Here is a 20,887-nt window from a genome sequence, read left to right on the forward strand (position 1 = left end):
TGCACATGCCACTGTTCCATGTATAATGCCACTGTCCACAACCTGCTATCAATGCATGCCTTTCAGGGTAGCAAGGTGTGTGACACATGCTGTAGGTAGAATCCACTTGTGTGACCCAGGTAACCTATTGTCTGTCACATCCACACATGCATGAATGTGTATACTTAACATATATATGTCAGTACTTCTTGTATGAATATGTATCACACAGCACAGACACAGATATATAATTTATGGGCCACATACAGGTATCAGGTAGTAAACCAGTATGATGTGCATGTATACTGACAGGTAAGATGTATATAGCTGTAAACCTGTGTGTTTACAATAGGAGTCCATTGCAATGTGTTCTGTACATGTAGGTGTATGAGCATGCACACTGTTGGCTTCTGTGGTTAGAATTGGAGTGCATCCCAAACAGCCCTGTGCTACTAAGTGTATGAGTGTACCCACTGCCACCTTGTGTAATTTGAGTCAGTGCATCCAACAAGCCCTTTGTTACTAAGTGTATGAGCATGCCCAGTATAACCTTGTGTAGTTGTAGTCATAGTGCATCCAAAATGGCCCTGTGCTACTAAGTGTATGAGCATGCCCACTGTAACCCTGTATAGTGATAGTAGTTGTCCATTCCACAGATGGCCATACTCCAGTTCAGGTTCCTGTTGTGCTACAACTATACCTCTCAGGCCTACCTGCAGATGATGTGTCTTGTTTGTGCATACAGGTTGTAATGGACACCTACTTTAAACACACAGGTTTACAGCCATGTACTTTGTGACTGTCAGTCTCACTGTTGTTGCCCTCAATCTTAGAAGGACAGTCTGACTGCCTTGGAATGTGTAATCTCTGTGGTGCATCTTGTAACTATGTAGTACTGTAATAGGCAGGAGTTCTGATTCCCACCACTGGCAACTCTGTGCGTGTGTTAGTGTGTGTGACAGCAAATTCCTGAGTATGTGTGTCAGCAAATGGCTGAGTGTGTGTGTGTGTGTGTGTGTGTGTGTGTGTGTGTGTGTGTGTGTGTGTGTGTGTGTGTTTGTCTCAGCAAATGCCTGAGTGTGTGTGTCAGCAAATGGCTGAGTGTGTATCTGTGTCTGCATCATGTAATGACAGCGGGCTTTGCTGCATTCCAAAAAGATACCTCCTTTTGCACTGACCTTTATCCTTGTGAGCTGCTAAATCTCTCTCTTCCCCCCTCCTCACTGCAACTAATCGGTCTTGTGATGTCACCCAGCTCAGAAGTGGAATCAGAGTAAGTGTAATTGTATATGTTCTGTGGCACATACCCCAACTGCATACCACTGTACTAGTTACCTTTACATAGGTAAGATGTGTATGCACAATACTGGCAAGTGTGTGCATGTTTGTGTGTGTGACTACCCTGTAGCCAGGCATACACATGTGTAATGTCCTTTAGCACACCATGGTAGCCATCTGTGGTGACCGGTGTCTACAAAGTATTACATAGTTAGGAATAGTAAAGAATACACAGTCAAGCCCGACTACAGTTGGGTATGTTATTTTCCTGTGCCACTGTTGAGCAGTGACACAGAAGTGGTCGCTGGGGTGTAAGTCCATACCCATCATTCCCCCAGCCTAACTCCACAATCCCCAGGGTAGATTACATTAGCCATCATTCCCCACCCCAAACTCCACATACACATCAACCATCCCTTCTCTGGTGAACTGCTTAAGATTTAAATGTTATAACACAAGAGATGCCTCTGTTTTGTGTACACATCAGTTCCTTTGGAAACCTTTGTGTCACAAAAGGTGTTCAGAGGTGTGTGTGTATATATATATATATATATATATATATATATATATATATATATATATATATATATATATATATATATATATATATATATATATATATATATATATATATATATATATATATATATATATATATATATATATATATATATATATATGTATATATGCATATACACAGACACAGCTATAGACATATATATATATATATATATATATATATATATGTATATATATATATATATATATATATATATATATATATATATATATATATATATATATATATGTGTGTGTGTGTGTGTGTGTGTGAGTGTGTGTACACATCCTGTAGGTGTATATATATATATATATATATATATATATATATATATATATATATATATATATATATATATATATATATATATATATATATATATATATATATATGTAGTTATGACAGTTGTACAGATGTAGACTTGTCTTTGTTGTTTCACAGAGTACAGTACATTCAAGGGTACTGTACATATGTACACAAAGTGACTGTCCCATTTGTTTTCAGTACTGTGGAATACCTGTAGTAAGATGTGCATTATAGACTCTATGCAACATGTATACAACCGAGATGGCTTAGTGGTACATCCAGTGACCTCAGTGTGTATGGTCCAGGGTTCAATACATGCAAGTCTTGTTGATACTGTCAATTAGGACTGCATAAGACAGTTGTAAGCAGGTGTGAATGTGTTTTTGTGACAGTAAGCAGCAGGTACACGCAGGTAACAGACATGTACAATTCACAGTACACTTGAAATGCCCTTCTTTGGCAATCCTGCTGATGTCACCCACCTATGAATACACCTCTGAGAGTGCTGTAACCCAGTAATCTCCATAGCACGTGCTGTAACTGCATAATGCTGTAGTGTGTTAAACTAGTTTGGTAGGTGTTCTAATCCCAGATAGGTCAACTGTGTGTGTTTGTGTGTCTGTCTGCCTGCCTGTGCAAGAAACAATGCAAATAGTGTTCTCTGTAGCATGTGCTGTAACTGCATATTGTTGTAGTGTGATAAGCTAGTTAGGTAGGGGTTCTATTCCAAGAGAAGCCAACTGTGTGCACCTGTCTGCCTGAGAAAGTAACAATGCCTTTTAGGCTATGCACACGCTTTACAATTCACATAACCAACTTTGGCAATCCTGCTGATGTCACCCACCTAGAAATACACCTCTGGGACTTCTGTAACCCAGTAATCTCTATAGCACATGCTGTAACTGCATAATACTGTCGTGTGATAAACTAGTTCGGTAGGGGGCTCTATTCCATGACAGGCCAACTGTGTGTGTGTGTCTGTCTGCCTAAGAAAGGAATGATGCTTCTTAGAGTATGCACACTCTTTACAATTCAAATAACCACCTCTGGCAATCCTGCTGTTTCCAACCACCTAGTAATACACCTCTGGGACTACTGTAATACAGCAATCTCTGTAGCACATGCTATAACTGCATAATGCTTTAGTGTGATACACTAGTTAGGTAGGGGTTCTATTCCAAGACATGGCAGGTGTGTGTGTGTTTGACAATCAGTGCCTGTGTGGAGGTGGCTCTGAGTGTCTAACCACTGGACATGTTGGGGACCGGATTTTGTAGTTTTCCTATATGGTCTACATATTATATATCACAATGTCCACCTCACGAGGAGTACAGATATCAGTCAGCCAAGGGAATGTGATGGCAAGCCATACCCCTACATCTGGCAAAAGGCCTGGTGAACAAAGTATGCAACCCTACTATTACCTGGAATACGTTTTGAACCTATGTGTCATACATAAACACACTTGCCTAGAATATCCCGCTATGTTGCTAGTACCCTGCACATTGATGACAGATAGTGATTGCAGTGGGCTGCAGAGGGCATGGCACCCTGTACAGCAGTAGAATAGGCACATAATTGCGGGCAATGTGCCTTCACTATGTTCCCCACTGGATGCCTGCAACATATGTGGTGTCATCAAATGTGATCCACAGAGGCCATACAATGCCCTACACATGTGCCCTGTATGGAATGATGCCACTGACACCAGGGAATACCTGTGTCATGCTATCAAAGCTGGTGCAGGGTCAACCTGCTGTCTATAAGCAGGTCCTGCCACACCAGGCCAGTATTGGCATATCTGAGGATAACACTCTGTGTACACAACATGTGCCTGCCAAACCAGGTACAATTGTACATGTCACTGTACATTATTGTGGGACATGCACATCCCAGGCAATGTCCATGTCAAGGACTATCAAACACAGACATGGCACGCATTGCAAAGCTATGGCCATACACAATTGTAACCAGGATGTCAGGACAGTTCATACAATACCCATCTGTGTGAGACATTGCAGACACTACACCCCTGTACCACACTGCACACCATTGTCGGGCGGCATGATGCCAAGGATTACCCCTCACCCACCCTTGTACAGCCATCTTGCACAGCTAACCACTACACACCCATGAAGCAATGCACACATGCATGTCATTACTGGCACCTTGTATCTGCGTGTGGGGTATGATGCTTCCAACCACAGTCACACCCAGTAAAACTCCCATTGGCATACTGACTGATGTCAGACACGTTCACATGCCCTAGCCCATAGAACATCCGGATATCCCCTGTGGTGCATGTAGTATCTGGGCATTACTGCAGTGTGGCAAACTAAGTAGTTAGGAAGTGTATTTATGGGCCTGGCAAAATGTGTCAATGTGAGTCCATTAGAGAGTGCGGTTGTGTTGACAATGACACCCGTTCATGTGGACAGCCATGTGTGCAACACCTAATATATGTCTACTATATCTCTGTTGCAGATGTCGCTCACCAGCACACATATATGTTCTTAAAACACACCAACATGTCAGCTTTGTGGCACATGGAGTAACTGCATGCACTTGTAATAGTGATGACTAGTCCATCAGGGGGTTGAGCCCCTGTACTGGTAGGTGTGTGACAGATGATGCTTAGGTTTTAGTCTCCAAGCCCTTCTGTGATGTACTTTGCCTCTGTCTGTCCCTTCCACACACTCTCTAGTGGATGTGGAGTTGTACACCTGCTCAGCAGCAGCTTGTGTTTTGTAAGTGATGGTCATGATCAGGTGATGGCCTCTGCACCTATTGCAGTCCTCCTCTAGCTGATTGCATGTGAAACAGCTGTGATGATGTTCCCATAGCCAATCGCATGGAAACACAGTACAATATCTAGGAACATCATGTTGGTGTTTGCACATGACAGTCGCTGTGAGTGGTACCTGGATCTGGTGTTTGGTAAACGACATCACAGATGATATCTGGATGTTCCTCAAACAACATACACAGTGGGAAATAGCCTAAAGACAGGAGGGTGATGTGCCAAACATGACTACAGCATGTAAGTGTAGCTATGCTTCATTGAGACTACTGCCAGTTTAACAAGTTTTGCGTGGTAATGGCTATTCTGCATGTTTTAAAACTGACAAGACAGTGCTCTGTTTGTGAGGGACCCCATCTGTAGGGCCATATGTGGACTGGTCAGTGTGTGGAACCATTTGCTTCCTGTGTTACTCACTGAACACACATCTGTGAACTGCAGGAGCATAGTGTGAGGATTGCAGTCAGTACATGGTGATAGTGATGAGTTACTGCCATCGCATCCCTGATGGGACATATGTCCCATGAAACAGTGATATGACAGACACTGTCTGGGGTTCTCAGTGACATGCCAATAATGGGCCACTGTTCATAGCTGCAGTCACAAGTCTTCTAAACTTTGTACAGATGTCATGCAGTATACATGCATGTGTCGTGCTCCCTCTGCAAATGTATACCATCTGTTGTGTTGGGTTGATGATCATATCTATGCATGCTGTTATAAGTAATCCTGAATGCTGTTGACAATTACTAAGCCATAGCTGTGTTTAAACTGCAACACCATAGGCTGTATGGGTTTGGAAGTCCTGGCAGAACCTCCTGTCCCACTTCAGCTGGCCATGGCACCAGGCACCAGCACATCTGGGGCCCAGACTTGGACCTCCACCTCTGTTAGCTCTGCACCACCTTCTGGTGGAACTGCCACTGAGGATGGGGCTTGTACCCCCCGGAGCAGGTCCAGACAGGAATATGTCCGCTGTCGTAAATCCCAGACGTGGTGCGTATGGGGCTCAAAAAGGGGTTTTGAGGCCAGATACCCCAGCTCGAGGGCAGAGTGTCACATTTACAGGGTGAGCCTGCTCCTTATAGACAGCCCCCAGCACTGCCACCTCTGCGGCTGTTTTGGTGCAGTGGTGGCTGCCCATGGCTGGGGACCTTCTTCCCACTGTTTCCATCTGAGCTTGTGACTGCCAAACACCCCTCTCCATCCAAGGTGTATCCCCCCACATGAGTAATATACCGACCCTGTATGCTGTCTTGTCTATCATCCTACCCAACCTATCCTCCACGAACATACCTACTCTCCTTCCCCCACATCCCACTCTCACCCTCCGGAAACAAAAGGCAATTCGGTGCCTACAACATTTGCCCCATACATAGCTGTCCATTTCACCCATGTGTCCACTGGACACATGTAACCCTTTTAATATGCATCACAACATACTCCAGTTGTCCTCACCTCTGTCTCTCAGGTACACGATCCTGGTATGCACATGACTCCTAAAGGTTCCAGGTACATGTGATGCAGACGACCCCATTGTACACACAACACTACCGGTCCCTGTATGGTTACCCCGTTTACCTTTTTCATGATGATGATGTTGCACACAGCACCTTGCAAGAGTACTGCTCTCACATAATGATTGGACAGGAACTGTTTTGTTAATGTAAATAAAATGCACAGAGTGATGTATTTGGCCAATGTACAAATGTTTGCTTGTATTAATGACACATGTCTGGCTGAGGGAGTCTTGATATTACATAGGACAATACCACTACATAATACAGGCATTGCTGGTGTTTCCCTTTTCATTCCTTTGTAATGCTTTGTTGTCACATGGGATGTTCTTGATATATCTATATATATGTATTTATCTATATTTGGACATAAACACACACACACATACATCTACATGATGGAATACATTTCCTATACTGATGAATGACTGTGCTGGATGATATGTTTGTGATAAGATCCAATGTCTGTATATCTGTCATGGCTTAGTGGTAAATCACAATAGCTGTGTGTGCAGGGTCCTGGTTTCGAGCCTTGCAGAGGCTGTTTATTTTGTTGCTGGGCAGAACAAGGCTGTTGGATACGGAGTGATTAAGGCAAATTAAAGCAGTTGTGAGTGGGTGTGCATGGGTTTGCATGGAGCTAAGCAATGCTAACCTCCAGTTACAGTTTCTTACACTCAGTTAGCCTCTACATTGCTTCACCAGTATAATACTCACATACTGGCGGCCAAACAGGCTTATACTCGCTTTCTCCTGCACTTGCAAATGCACTGCATTTGGTGTTTGCATCTGACACTCACACCCCTGGGTGGGAGTGAGGACTACAATATTACCTTGTGATGCCAATTACATTGTATTACATGCCTACAGTATCGGGAATGGCTGCCCATTAGGAGAAAGCATGCTGTTCGACTCTATATATATATATAAATACATTACTATATACAGATATATCTGTATATGTATGTGTATATATATATATATATATATATATATATATATATATATATATATATATATTTATATATTGTCTAACAACATATGGGTCTATGGGTGTCTGCATATGTATATATCTATATGTGGGTATAGGTTCATAGGTTAGTACTAGGTTAACTGCCCTTGCGAGCCATTTTAAGCCTAGCCAATTATTCCCTGTGAGATTCAAACCCTGTACCTTGTGTTTGTAAGGCAAACACCTTAACCATTAGGCCACCCTCCTGGTATTCTGTCTCTGTATGTATACATTTGTACTACAGAGAGGGAGAGGCTTATCTCTATATCGCTATGGGTAGATATACACACACATACCTCTATATATATATATATATATATATATATATATATATATATATATATATATATATATATATATACATATCTACATCTGGTTATTCCGTTCCTTGCCATATATATTACACTTTGCTGCAGTGGGACTCATAGTGGGTGTGGCTGCTTGTTGGACGACACCTCTGCTCAATGAACACATTTGCTAACATCCCTAGGGCTGTACATATAGGCCCACATCAGCCAACACCTGCACACCTAGACCCATAAGTAGCTACCCATAGTTCCCCCACCTGCACCTCTTCTACAGCACCCATCCTTAGTCAGGGTCCTGGTTGGTTCTGGACACACAACTACATGCTGCCCACTCTCCACTTCACGGGACCCATTTCATACAATTGTCTCAACCCATGGGTCATCAGGCTTTCCCACCCTTATATTCCGGGTATGTATACGCCCCAGCAAGAATGTTCGGTTTATCACCTTCTTTTGGTCTTGCCAATTTTTGGGGTGTCCCGGAAGGGACACTCCAGTCTCTGTTCCAAGATTAGAATTCATGGGTGCACTGTGTACCCCCCCCCCGGTTGTATCCTGCCTGTGGTCTGGGGAGCAGTGGACTCTTTACATTGTTTTGGTGTATGTTTCCCATGTCCGGCTGGGGGGGGGGGTGGAAGGTCATGCTATGTGTTTCATGTTTCTTGCTTGGGCCCCTCACTTCCATTGGCATAGCCTGTGAACATATGTCATTCTTGTGTGCTGTTTCCTATCATAGCTGTGTATCTGTGTATATCTACACACACACCACACACACACACACACACACACACACACACACATATATATATATATATATATATATATATATATATATATATATATATATATATATATATATATATATATATATATATATCTATCTATATATATATATATATATATATATATATATATATATATATATATATATATATGTATATATATATATATATATATATATATATATATATATATATATATGTGTGTGTGTGTGTGTGTGTAAAACAATGTATACCCCGTGCAAACACACTTACACATGCTTACTGGTGTTTATATATGCTTAAACCTGCTTACTAGTGCCTTATTCATTATGACACTGACACGTCACTCCAGTTAACTTTTAATTGTTATTTTGCAGGTTATACAGTGGATAGATGTTGTAATATGTTCATGTACAGATTGCCGATGGTAATTGGTATGTGATGCAGTGGGATTCGTAATGCGAATGTCTGTTCGTTAGGCAGCTGCTCTAACCAACTCACTATAGCTGTGCTGCTTCCTTTGCATATATACCCATATACCCATGGCTCCTGGTTCCCCAAACGCCCACCCCAATGCCTCCCTAACACTGCAGTCATCCATTCTCCAGTTGGATTTGTGATGTATCCACACCACTACACATTGGCCACTCCCTACTCCTATAGACCCATCCCTTCGGTTGACTCACTCCACGTATCCTCAGAACTCCCAAACGTTTAGCCCACAAACATTGGTGACATGAGCCACCAAAAGGACACTATTCGCAATTTTTGGGTTGTCTCACATGGGGCATGCATGTGTTTATGTCAAGATTAGACTCTATACTTCATTACATCCTTACTTCCATTAACATGACACTACAATAAATTAATAAGTATGACTGTGGTAACTCACACGTTCCACATGAGAGCCTAATTATGTATGTGTTCGGTGTATTTCTTTTACAAACAGACTGGTTTAGTAATTGGCGTGGCCATAGCAGGCAGATCACAGGAATGATTCCATGTGTGGGAAAATCCTCACATTTGATTTTTTTTCAGCACAGGACTGACTTCAGACATTGTACACACTTTTGCATTTTAGCAGTTTTGTCCCTTCACTCTTATGCACAACCTATTATTCTATCTACTGTCGAGGTTTGTAAGGGCACATTCATGTTATTTATGTCTGCAAATGGAATGAATGTGTTACACAGAAAGTACTTCTACATATTGATGCCTGCATGTGTGTATGCATATATACTTATAATGAACTCGCTGACCTCCACAGGACGGTCCAATTAGAACCAGCCCATCCAACCCTGGCATGCTTGGCTCCATAATTTCATACCCATAGTTCCTCCACCCCTCCCGAGTTCAACATACACGCATACCATCCATTGTCCAGTAGTTATCGCAGCCATGACACACCTCCACACATTGCCCTCTCCCGAGTGTTAGGGGCCCTACACATATGTTGTCCCAACCCATGTATTCTCAGGCTCCCCCACCATTTAGTCCTTGAACATACCTGCCCTTGCATGTGTAATGGTCGGATGGCGAAATAGCCTATCAATTTTTGAGTAGTCCCACCAGGGACTACCCTCTGTGTGTAAAGTAGACTTAGCAGATCAACAATATTACTCCCACTGGTAATATCCTGCCTGTGGTGTGAATAGCAGTGCTTTGCTCACTCCTGCCCAGCTTGATATGACACACGCTGACAGCGCTATATAATACTGGGGTTGCTGTTGATTCCCTTCTCATTCCTTTTGTATGCTTTATTGTTACATCATTCTTTCTACATAGATATATATATATATATATATATATATATATATATATATATATATATATATATATATATATATATGTGTGTGTGTGTGTGTGTGTGTGTGTATATATATATATATATAGATATATATATATATATATATATATATATATGGTTCTACCTCACTTCAACGACACGCCGGAACATCGACAGGGAAATCGCGAGCCCCAGAAGATCGACAGCAGAAGACCGGCGACGGGACCTAGAAGATCGACAAGCAGAAGACCGACCCGACGGATGAAAGCACCGGCCGAGGATGCCGACATGGGAAAAGGCTGTGTAAGTATGCGGTAGTGACGGACGTTAGGGTGCGAGTAAGGTAAGTGTGGATGGGGTGGGTTAAGTGAGTTAGGGTTAGGGAGCGGGTCAGGTAAGTGTGCGGTAGTGATTGTGTTTGGGTTAGAGGCGGGATAAGTGAGTTAGGGTTAGGGGCCGGGTCAGGTAAGTGTCGGTAGTGATTGTGTTTGGGTTAGCGGGATAAGTGAGTTAGGGTTAGGGAGGGTCAGGTAAGTGTCTTGGTAGTGACGGACCTTAGGGTTAGGGTTTGGGTTAGGGTTGTAGGTAGTTGTGTATGTGAGGTTTAGTGTGGGTTTGTATGGATTTTGGTGTGCTTGTGTTGTGTATGTGGTTTTGGACGGGGAATGTGTTTTGGTTGTTGATTGTGGTGTGTGAAGTGTATGAGGTTTCGTGTTTGTGTACCGTCGGTTATTTCGTTGTCGGGCATGTGGGATTTCATGTTTTTGTACTGTCGGTTATGTGGTTTCGGTGATTGCGTTGTCGGTGTTGTGGTGTTTCGTTTATGTGAGGTAGAACCATATATATATATATATATATATATATATATATATATATATATATATATATATATATTATATATCTGTACATACTTATATACATTTCCAATGCTGGGCACTGCTTAGACCCACGCAAGCGCAGTAAGCGCACTCAGACTTGCTTACTGGTACTTATATGTGTTTACTGCTGCTTATTTCAGCTTACACCTGCTTACTAGTGCCTTATTCATTATGACAGTGCCACTTTGCTTGAATGATATTTAAGTTAAATATCTTATGCGATACTCTTATGTCGGTTTTACAGCAAAGCGACATTCATTCCACATGGAAAATGATATGTGCTATTGTTGGGCTCGAACCGTGAATGCCTGTTCGTTAGGCGGATACTCTAAACACTACATTATTGACATTTACATTGATTCTGCATGTTTTTCTCTGTTTGAATGAATTTGATGTGTAAGCTATGCTCGGCGGAGGGCAGCAACGTGCAAAAACACTGCGCTTTGCTTACACCTTTGATATTGCAGAAATTCAAATGTATAATAGGGACACGGGGAATCTAACTGTGAAAGTTCTAGGGACAGGGCTCAACATTCCAGTACGTGCTTGTGTGTTTACTACTTTGATTTTATTTCACTGTTCTTTGACACTCTTGTATGCTTAGCATACATTTTGGGATCCACGGACACTGAATTACTGACTTACTATTAGAGGCGGGCTCTACTAGTAGGCATAGTAGGTTTTGCAACTGTCAGGGCATGTTTACGCCTCCATAGAGCACTTGTACACACACCCTGCACTCGCACATGTTTCCTGTACACTTCAAGAGGGTGTGGTGGTGCGCCCTCATACATATTCATATGGCGCTGCTGCACCATCTGTAGTGAGGACACTCGGCGCAAGGCTAAAACCGTCCTTGCACCGAGCTTCTTGAATCCCGAGGTTTGTCTTTTTCCCAATTCTGCAATTTAATTCTGGTACTCTATTTACTACAAGAAAAGAGAGAGTATGATCAGCAATATTGTTAGGTAGACTAGGTTAGATAGATATACTTTAAAGGACTTTTTAAAGAAGCCACAGTCACTTCAGAAGCCACTGTGGTTATGCATGTCAAATGTATAGTGTTTGGTTGACAATCAGCATACCTCAAAAGTTTAAAATCATGTAGGATGAACCAGTTGCAGTCTCAGGATAGTCAATGAATTGCTCACCATGAGTAATAAGGAACAAACAAGCTTTCAAGGCTGGAGACACCCAAATCACACCAGGTCACTCAAATAAATGGATACTAAAATCTATATGACACTATTTGTCAGACAGTGCATACTATGGAGCATGAATTAATGTGATGTAGGTAAAATGACAGTTAATGGGAGTTGTGTCATATGCGTGCTCAGCAAGTAACCATACATCTTAGTTGTACACCAAATGGAAAATATCAAGCTCTGTGAAGGGCATTGCATTAGTTAAGACATAAAGAGATCAGGACAGTAAGATCTGCAGAAAGTTTTCAAGATGAATTTTGTATATGCTGATTTTCAGTCAGTTAAGAATTGGCCATTAATGAATAGCATCATAATCACTTACAAGAGTGTTAATTATTACTATACACATATTAGGAAAAGAAAGATATAACTTTGTATAGTTTGCATAAGAGCAGTAACATAGCCCTCTAATTAATTCTCCAAAGAATGCCAAAAAATAAAGATTATACAATGACCCCCCATTAATACTGATTGGTCAACATGCCCATTGTAAATCCGACTTATACTAATGGAAAAGGTCCGGTCACCCGGACATTTTCCATTAGTATAAGTCTTGATTTTTTGTGTTTTTGGTAGCAACGTGGGAACAGAAGAGCTCCGTTGTTGTAATCTTGCTATGTTAAACTCATTTAACATAGCGAGACAGCTTTAAAACAGGGAACAGAGATCTTCCTTTCTCCGTTGCTTTTTTAAAGCTATCTCACTATATTAACCTCTTTTAACATAGCGAGACACTTTTAAAAAAACAACAGAGATCTTCCTTTCTCCATTGTTTCCACACACAGCTCTGATGTACTGCATAAGCATATGCATGAGCAGTACATCAGAACTGCCGCAGAATACCGGACAGCTTTGGAAGAGCAACATGGAGGCATTATACAATGCCATTATTTAAGAAAAGTAAGTATTTTTTTTCTTAAATAATGTCATTGTATAATAGCAATAACCCACTTCTGGGTGTGGGTAATGCTGGATTTACCCACGGTTGTCTTTGGCCACTCGTGCTTCGCCCTTGTGACCAAACCACACCAACCATGGGTGCATCCAGCATTACCCACACCCAGGTGTGGGTTATTGCTTAATTATACAATGACCCCCCATTAATATTCCAAAACGTGCATGCTGATTGGTCAGCCTGCCCATTGTAAATCAGACTTATACTAATGGAAAAAGGCCTGATTGCCCGGACTTTTTCCATTAGTATAAGTCTATTTTTTTGTGTTAGACAGCAACGGAGAACGGAAGAGCTCTGTTGCTGTAATCTCGCTATGTTAAACAGGTTTAACATAGTGTGATATCTTACAAAAAAGCAATGGAGATCTTCCTTTCTCTGTTGCTTTTTTTAAAGCTGTCTCGCTATTTAACATAGTGAGACAACTTTAAAAAAGCAACAGAGATCTTCCTTTCTCCATTGCTTCCTCTACACACAGCTCTGATGTACTGCCTAAGCATACGCATGCGCAGTACATCAGAATTGCCCCAGGATACCGGACAGCTGCAAAAGGGCAGCATGGAGGCATTATACAATGCCATTATTTAAGAAAAGTAAGTATTTTTTTTCTTAAATAATGTCATTGTATAATAACAGTAACCCACTTCTGGGTGTGGGTAATGCTGGATTTACCCATGGTTGTCTTTGTTTGGCCACTCAAGCTTATCCCTCGTGGCCAAACGACACCAACCGTGGGTAAATCCAGCATTACCCACACCCAGGCATGAGTTATTTCTTAATTATACAATGACCCCCCCCCCCCCATTAATATTCCAAAACATGCACACTGTTTGGTCAGCATGCCCATTGCAAATCCAACTTATACTAATGGAAAAGGTCCGGTCACCCAGACTTTTTCCATTAGTATAAGTCTTGATTTTTTTGTGGTTTTGGTAGCAACTAGGAATGGAAGTGCTCTGTTGTTGTAATCTTGCTATGTTAAACTCATTTAACATAGCGAGACAGCTTTAAAAAAGGGAACATAGATCTTCCTTTCTCCGTTGCTTTTTTAAAGCTATCTCACTATGTTATCCTCTTTTAACATAGCGAGACACTTTTAAAAAAGCAACAGAGATCTTCCTTTCTCCATTGTTTCCACCCACAGCTCTGATGTACTGCATAAGCATATGCATGTGCAGTACATCAGAACTGCCGCAGAATACCGGACAGCTGCGGAAGAACAACATGGAGGCATTATACAATGCCATTATTTAAGAAAAGTAAGTTTTTCTTTTTCTTAAATAATGTCATTGTATAACAGCAATAACCCACTTCTGGGTGTGGGTAATACTGTACTTAATTGTAAATCCACGGTGATCATCTTGATAAAGCTCAATATTAGCTGAGCGAAAGCGCTTGATTCATTTTGGTGTGGTGTGGTGTTTTACAACAAATACATTTTCAGACTTTAATTTTCAGTTTCCAGGCTGGTACCTCGCTCTCACCGTGGATTTACAATTTTTTGCTTTTATTGGTTTTTACATTTTTGTCTTTTGTAATGCTGTATTTACCCACGGTTGTCTTTGTTTGGCCACTCGAGCTTTGCCCTCGTGACCAAACCACACCAACCGTGGGTAAATCCAGCATTACCCACACCCAGGCATGGGTTATTGCTTAAATAATGTATGCTTTATTCAAATGTCCATATTACAAATCTCAAGATTAAAAAAAGAATAGTGTTTGGGAGTTGAAGAGCAAAGTGAGCCAGGTATATGACAAGAATTTTGGTTCACCAAGTCAGAGGCTGTCATCACAGATGGAATGTTAAGTCAGTAATATGGTCCAATCTACAGGTCACAGAGACAAGTACCTGAACATACCTGGGACTGTTCATAATGCATAGAATTTCTTAAGTTAGAGTCACTGACGTACCAAAAACTCAGTATGGAGGTAACCAAGAGCCAACCATCTAGGGTGACATGATATAGAAACAATTGTAAGATTAGTAAATCTTGTAGAAATATCTTTGCAAAAAACATCTTGACAACAGATGAGGTAATCTCTGCAGCTTTTTTTTTTAGGTCAACTATTGCATATGTAAAGGAGTTGGTAAGCTGTCTGGTAAACTGGCCTATTGATGCTACAGTTTAAAACAAGTAGCAGAACCCCCACCCCATTTTGTACCATCTATGTAAATGAATAAAAGAAACACTAAAAAAACACATCTGCCAATAAAGACAGAACATTTTCGCCTAATAAGGAATTTGCTATAAATGCCAGGTAAACAGTTGTTACAAAACAGATACAACAGTCCATAATTACTGACAACAGTCACTCTATTCAAACATTTTTAGAAATAATTCTCTCCAAACATCTTATAAACTATTAGCTTACCATCAAAAATTCGTCTTCTATGGCATTGTTGGCTATGCCTGCAGTGATTGGCATGCTGATGGATTATTGCAAAAACTAAGAACCTTTGATTAAGTTTAATTTCTGGTCAGCTGCAAATATAAACCAAATCTTATCTCCAAAAATTCTTCTAAGACTTCTAAGCAAGTTGCAACTCATTGATTTATTACATAGAATGTATTCTGCATCCTTCCTGCAGACAACATGCTACCTGCTAAGGTAATATATCAAGATATTGATGCATAATTTATAAACCTACCTGGACCCTGTGTTCTTCTGTCGTGTGCTGCCCAGCTTAATGACACTGGAATTCTTTGCATAGCTGCAGCCATGAAGGGTTGTTTGGAAAGAGATGCATGCCAGGCCAGAAGAGGGCTCAAGACTCTTGTCATTTTGCAAGCTATTGCTGTGATGGATCCTGTAAAAAATATATAAAATTAGTCATCCAAACCAAGAGAAAGTGTAGACATTCATTATAGAAATAACAATTATGTTGTTCTTGCCCTGCTAAGGAACAGTCCCTATGCCATATCAATGCAAGAAAAGATATTAAAATAATAAGTTCTTGGAAAGACACAATCCTTATACTTTACCAAAGAACTGGGTAGACTTCATAAAAGTTGTAGATTGCTGCTTAAAAGATAATTGCAGAATTAGAGTACTGACATTTGAAACGTAATAACAGTTTAAACAAAAGAATTTTTGCAGGTGCTTAACTGTTCCACTACTTTTGTTAAGAGTGCCCCCACATTTATGTTAGTTATACATAATAACTCTGACATCACTCTCCTTGAAGTAAACAGGAATACTCGGTGAAACTGCAAGTTTGTAAGTACATAGTTTGCCCACAAGTGAATATACAAACAACTTTTGATGATCACAGTTTTCATTTTCCAGATACCAAGTGGGATCTTGTGACACATATTTTGCCTATTAACAGTAACATTCAGCTAGTCAACAGTTCCATGACTTAAGACTGGCTCAGAAAACTCAACTAAGAAACACTTCAATAAGTTACATTCTTGGAGGGATTTTAGTACTTACCAAGGGCTTGGTCCCCTTGGATCTCTCTGACCTCAAGACTAGAGAATAATATAACATGCAAACATGGAGTTAATAATTAGTGTAGTAAGTTAACCAGCAGTTTTTTTGGGAGAAAACCTGATTCAGCTTTCATGCAGAGATAAAAAATAATGTGGAAAGCTTGATAAAATGATCAGGAGTAGCCATAATTGTCAAGCAACAGTTTATTAATCTAACAAAGTATCAGACTGAGAATTCCTCAGACACCTAAATACCAGGACTATATCCATGTAGTCATGGAAGGAACACACACTCCTTAAACAGTAATGAAAAGTTAGAAATGAGCCATGGAAATGTGTGGCAAAGATCTTACTACTCACAATGGTATCTTATAGGAATAAAGACTTGTATATGAATGAAATAAATTACAAATGGCCCAACACATGGCACAAATGTACATAATGTACATAATTTTATGTACCAATGTACATAATTTTGTTTGTACTGAATGTTTTCAACTTTATTATCCAATATTGTTAAATAATGCTATACTACCAATGTTCATAATTTTATGTGATTGTTCTTTTTATTATACTGAGGAGCTTTTCTGCCTGGGCGTCCACCGAAAATGGCCCAGTGGACTCGGTTAACAAACTGCTAATAAATAAATAAATAATCTCCCAAATCTTCATATATGTAGATCAGTAATGTTTATCTATTACATTTATCAGTTTAATACACATAATTAATAATGTACAATGTAATTTAATTTCTCATTGTCTATTGTGTGAGAAACTAGGAAATACAGTAGTTTGCAACCTGTAGGTAAGACGACTATATTCCTTGTGTTGCCTTAATGACAACATTTTCAAGAAGTGCAAAACTCTGCTTGACTTTGCTGTTGTCATTTTGAAAATAATACAGATAACCACTCCAACTGATTGTGATGCTCCCATGAATGGCATACTCAATTTTTTGCTGAAGTAATTCTTCTGTTTACTTTTCTAAATTTAATTTTGAAAAACTGCATTCTATGAAGGTTTTGTTAAATAGCACCTTTAAGATTTCCTGCACACCCTTTCTTAGAATATATAACATATATATTATTTAATATACTAAGAAATGTTCTCTTCTTAAGTCATATCATATGCAAATGAAGGAAATATTATAGATCTGGTTGGGAAAATCATTTCAGGAAGCAAAGGTGCAAAGAAAGGCGAATACCTGCCAAGATATAGAACACAGAATTTATTTACTTAAGATGTCATGCTGATATGAATCAGGTGTATAATGATTTGATAGGAGGAGGTCCTTCCTTTGTAATGATTAGGGCTAATGTTTATCTTAACATCTCAGAATGCTAAACTTTCAAAGGATGTTTAGAACATTCCTCTTTCCCATCATGCACTGCCAGTGTCCAGTCACTCCAGATCTTCTTTGCCAATATCCTATAAAGGTAGAGCCAAAATAGTTTCAGTCTGTTTTTCTTGAAATTTGATAAATAATTCAAACTTTCTAAGTAAAAATCCATTTGATTTGTCTTCTAATAGCTAGTATTTCTCCCTCTAATTCTGATTTTCATGTATTTTTACAAATGTTCCTATATTTTTTTCACTTCTAAATGTTTTTTGGGGATTTCAAGGCATTCAAGTGATCTTTCAATCAATGTCACTATGGCACGAATGACCCATTAACTGATAGGCACACATCATCTTTTTTGTTTGTCTAGACCTACGTTTCTCAGAGGTGCTTCCTGTGTAAGGACTTAATCAAGTCTGCTGTTAAAAAGAAATAAAAAACTTTTCATGAATCATATCACAGAGAACTAGTTAAGGTATCCAGTCTGACTCTTGTCAACCCACTGGTTCTTCTTCCTCTGTCTCTTCCCCCAAATGCCCCAAGTCTTTCCTGTTTTAGGACTGCAACTTCAACCACAACTTTCTATCTTAAGACCAAATAGAGGCTCATGTTTTTGTGTCGGTCAAGTTAAATGTCTCCAAACTTTAGATCGTACTGCATTTACTACTTAAATAAATGTAAGGCTGCATATAATATTTCTGAGACAGCTAAGCTACTAGCAGTGGCAGTAGATGTTTCTATTTAGAAAGGAGCATATCCTGAGCATGAGAGTAATTCTAGGCCAGTTGTGCATCATGACAGGTTGGCTCAAGCAATTGCAAAGTCTAAGGGCAAGGAGTCTTAGCCCCACCCTTTCCATTCCATGGTATAGGGAATCTTTAATGTCCATTTCCCATCACCTTATTTTTCCAGTTCTGTTGGCACATGTACCAGTGCTGCATTTATTTTCAGCCAGAAAAAGCATCTAGGTTGCCAGTTCCATCTCCAATGACAATAGTTTTAATGTCAGAACCAGTGATGATGTGATACATTGAAATGTATGTTTTAACATCACTGGCTATGCCCCAGGCAGTGGTCATGACACTGACCTTACTGACACAAAAATTGCTGACACCAGTGGTCTTGTTATCAATACTGGGTATTGCATTCCCAGTGCTGACACAGGTATTGGCTGTTTCAGTATCTGCATTGTTGATGCAATACCGGGTATTGCATTCCAGTGCTGATACAGGTATTGGCTGTTTCAGTATCTGCATTGTTGATGCAATACCGGGTATTGCATTCCAGTGCTGACACAGGTATTGGCTGTTTCAGTATCTGCATTGTTGCCAGATTACTCTATCAGTGCTTTCAGCATTGATTAGCTCAGCTCTGTAGAATAAAGGGATAAAGCCTTGGCAATGAGTGAGTCAACCCAAATTAGATTACCAGACCATCAACTGGAATAATGAGTCAGGAAAGAGTAGGAGTGAAGGAAAAATGCATTTTGCCAATCCTGAGGAAAGGAACTGAAAGTCTTTGGCTGTTTCACCAAATGCTGATGGAGACTTGCAGGCAATGCAGCCATAATATGAGGCACGGGCTTGGTGGGAGTACTTTCATGCAGAGGATGGCATAGTAAGCACTCATGATGATGTGGCCATGCACATCACTCAATAAGGGGCAGACTTAGGATCCAAATAGGGTAAAATACTAATTGCTACCTGAACGAAAGCATTCACAGTCCTGATCTCACACCACAAGGAATAAATGAGCTGATCGATTATGGAAGGCTGATGGTCAGTAGGCAGGGAGTGATAAATATTATTTAAACATGATGACACTGGCCCCTCAAATCCCAACACTGATCCCGGTTCCATGGCCTATAATGACCCTGGCTTGGTATACATCAGTACTAATCGTTGTCCTTGCACTTTTGTCATGAGAAATTCCATCAGATGCACTTGGGCTCTCAGCATTATGGCCTATCATCTCTAACAGGCCATTAGAAATCCAGGCCTTGAAGTGTGGAAACTATAAGAAGTTCTCCTCAAAAAGTTTTTGATATTGTCTGAGCCCTTACTTCTGGTAAAACCATAAAAATCCCTCAAAAAAGGAACTTGGATGATGAGGAAAGTGTGAATTCATTAGCAGCTGCCATAGATAACCCTGAGCACAAGTAGTATGATGTGAAACTGTGGGGGGTGGGAGTGGGCATACCCTATCCACAAAGTAAGATCTAAAATGCCTGTAGGCCCATTCAGCAATCTTACTTGGTGATTCCTTCTCTGCTGGACGTCTTGGAAAAATCTGATACCATGTTCCATGTCTTCAAAAACATTGACCATATCCTCAGGTGCTATTTGGATAGAGATCCCACAAGCATGAAAGCAGCACTAAAGAAAAGTTCCACTTCTTAGAGGCAACCTCTCCATTTAATTCATAAGCAATCTTACATGATAAGCATATAAAGGAAACATTCATATATATCAACCACAATTGCATGGGCAATGAAATGCATTATGCATATGGCGTACTGTGAGAGGTATGCAGACACAATGCACCATAAACTCATGGGGCTTCAGATAAAAAGCACTAGCTACCTTTAAAGTAAACAACAGCATATCCCAGGATTCAGCAAGCTCTGCACGGTGTGCAGGAATAGTGCAAGAGCCGCTGCAGGCAATATGACCAACATGCAATCCAGGAATGAGCTCCCGTGATGTGCACGAGCGCTCCTGCACTATTCTGCATGCACACATTCCCTGTATGCTAATTACCTCATTTTCTGGTG

At 40.3% G+C, this 20,887-nt stretch overlaps 1 protein-coding gene across 3 annotated transcripts in view; it reads right to left on the reverse strand.

Moving 5' to 3' along the window:
• The window catches only part of LOC122815407 (bile acid-CoA:amino acid N-acyltransferase-like), an 817,246-nt gene that overhangs the window by 665,241 nt on the left and 131,118 nt on the right, over positions 1-20,887 (reverse strand). For all 3 annotated transcript variants that reach the window (XM_044087875.1, XM_044087874.1, XM_044087873.1), the window contains one exon: positions 15,992-16,150. In XM_044087875.1, coding sequence (XP_043943810.1) covers positions 15,992-16,124 — 133 coding nt within the window. In that variant the 5' untranslated portion in view covers positions 16,125-16,150. The remainder of the gene's footprint in view (positions 1-15,991; positions 16,151-20,887) is intronic.

Source organism: Protopterus annectens, chromosome 11.part0, assembly GCF_019279795.1.
Source record: "Protopterus annectens isolate FY-2018-M chromosome 11.part0, PAN1.0, whole genome shotgun sequence".
NCBI classification, from domain to species: Eukaryota; Metazoa; Chordata; order Ceratodontiformes; family Protopteridae; genus Protopterus; species Protopterus annectens.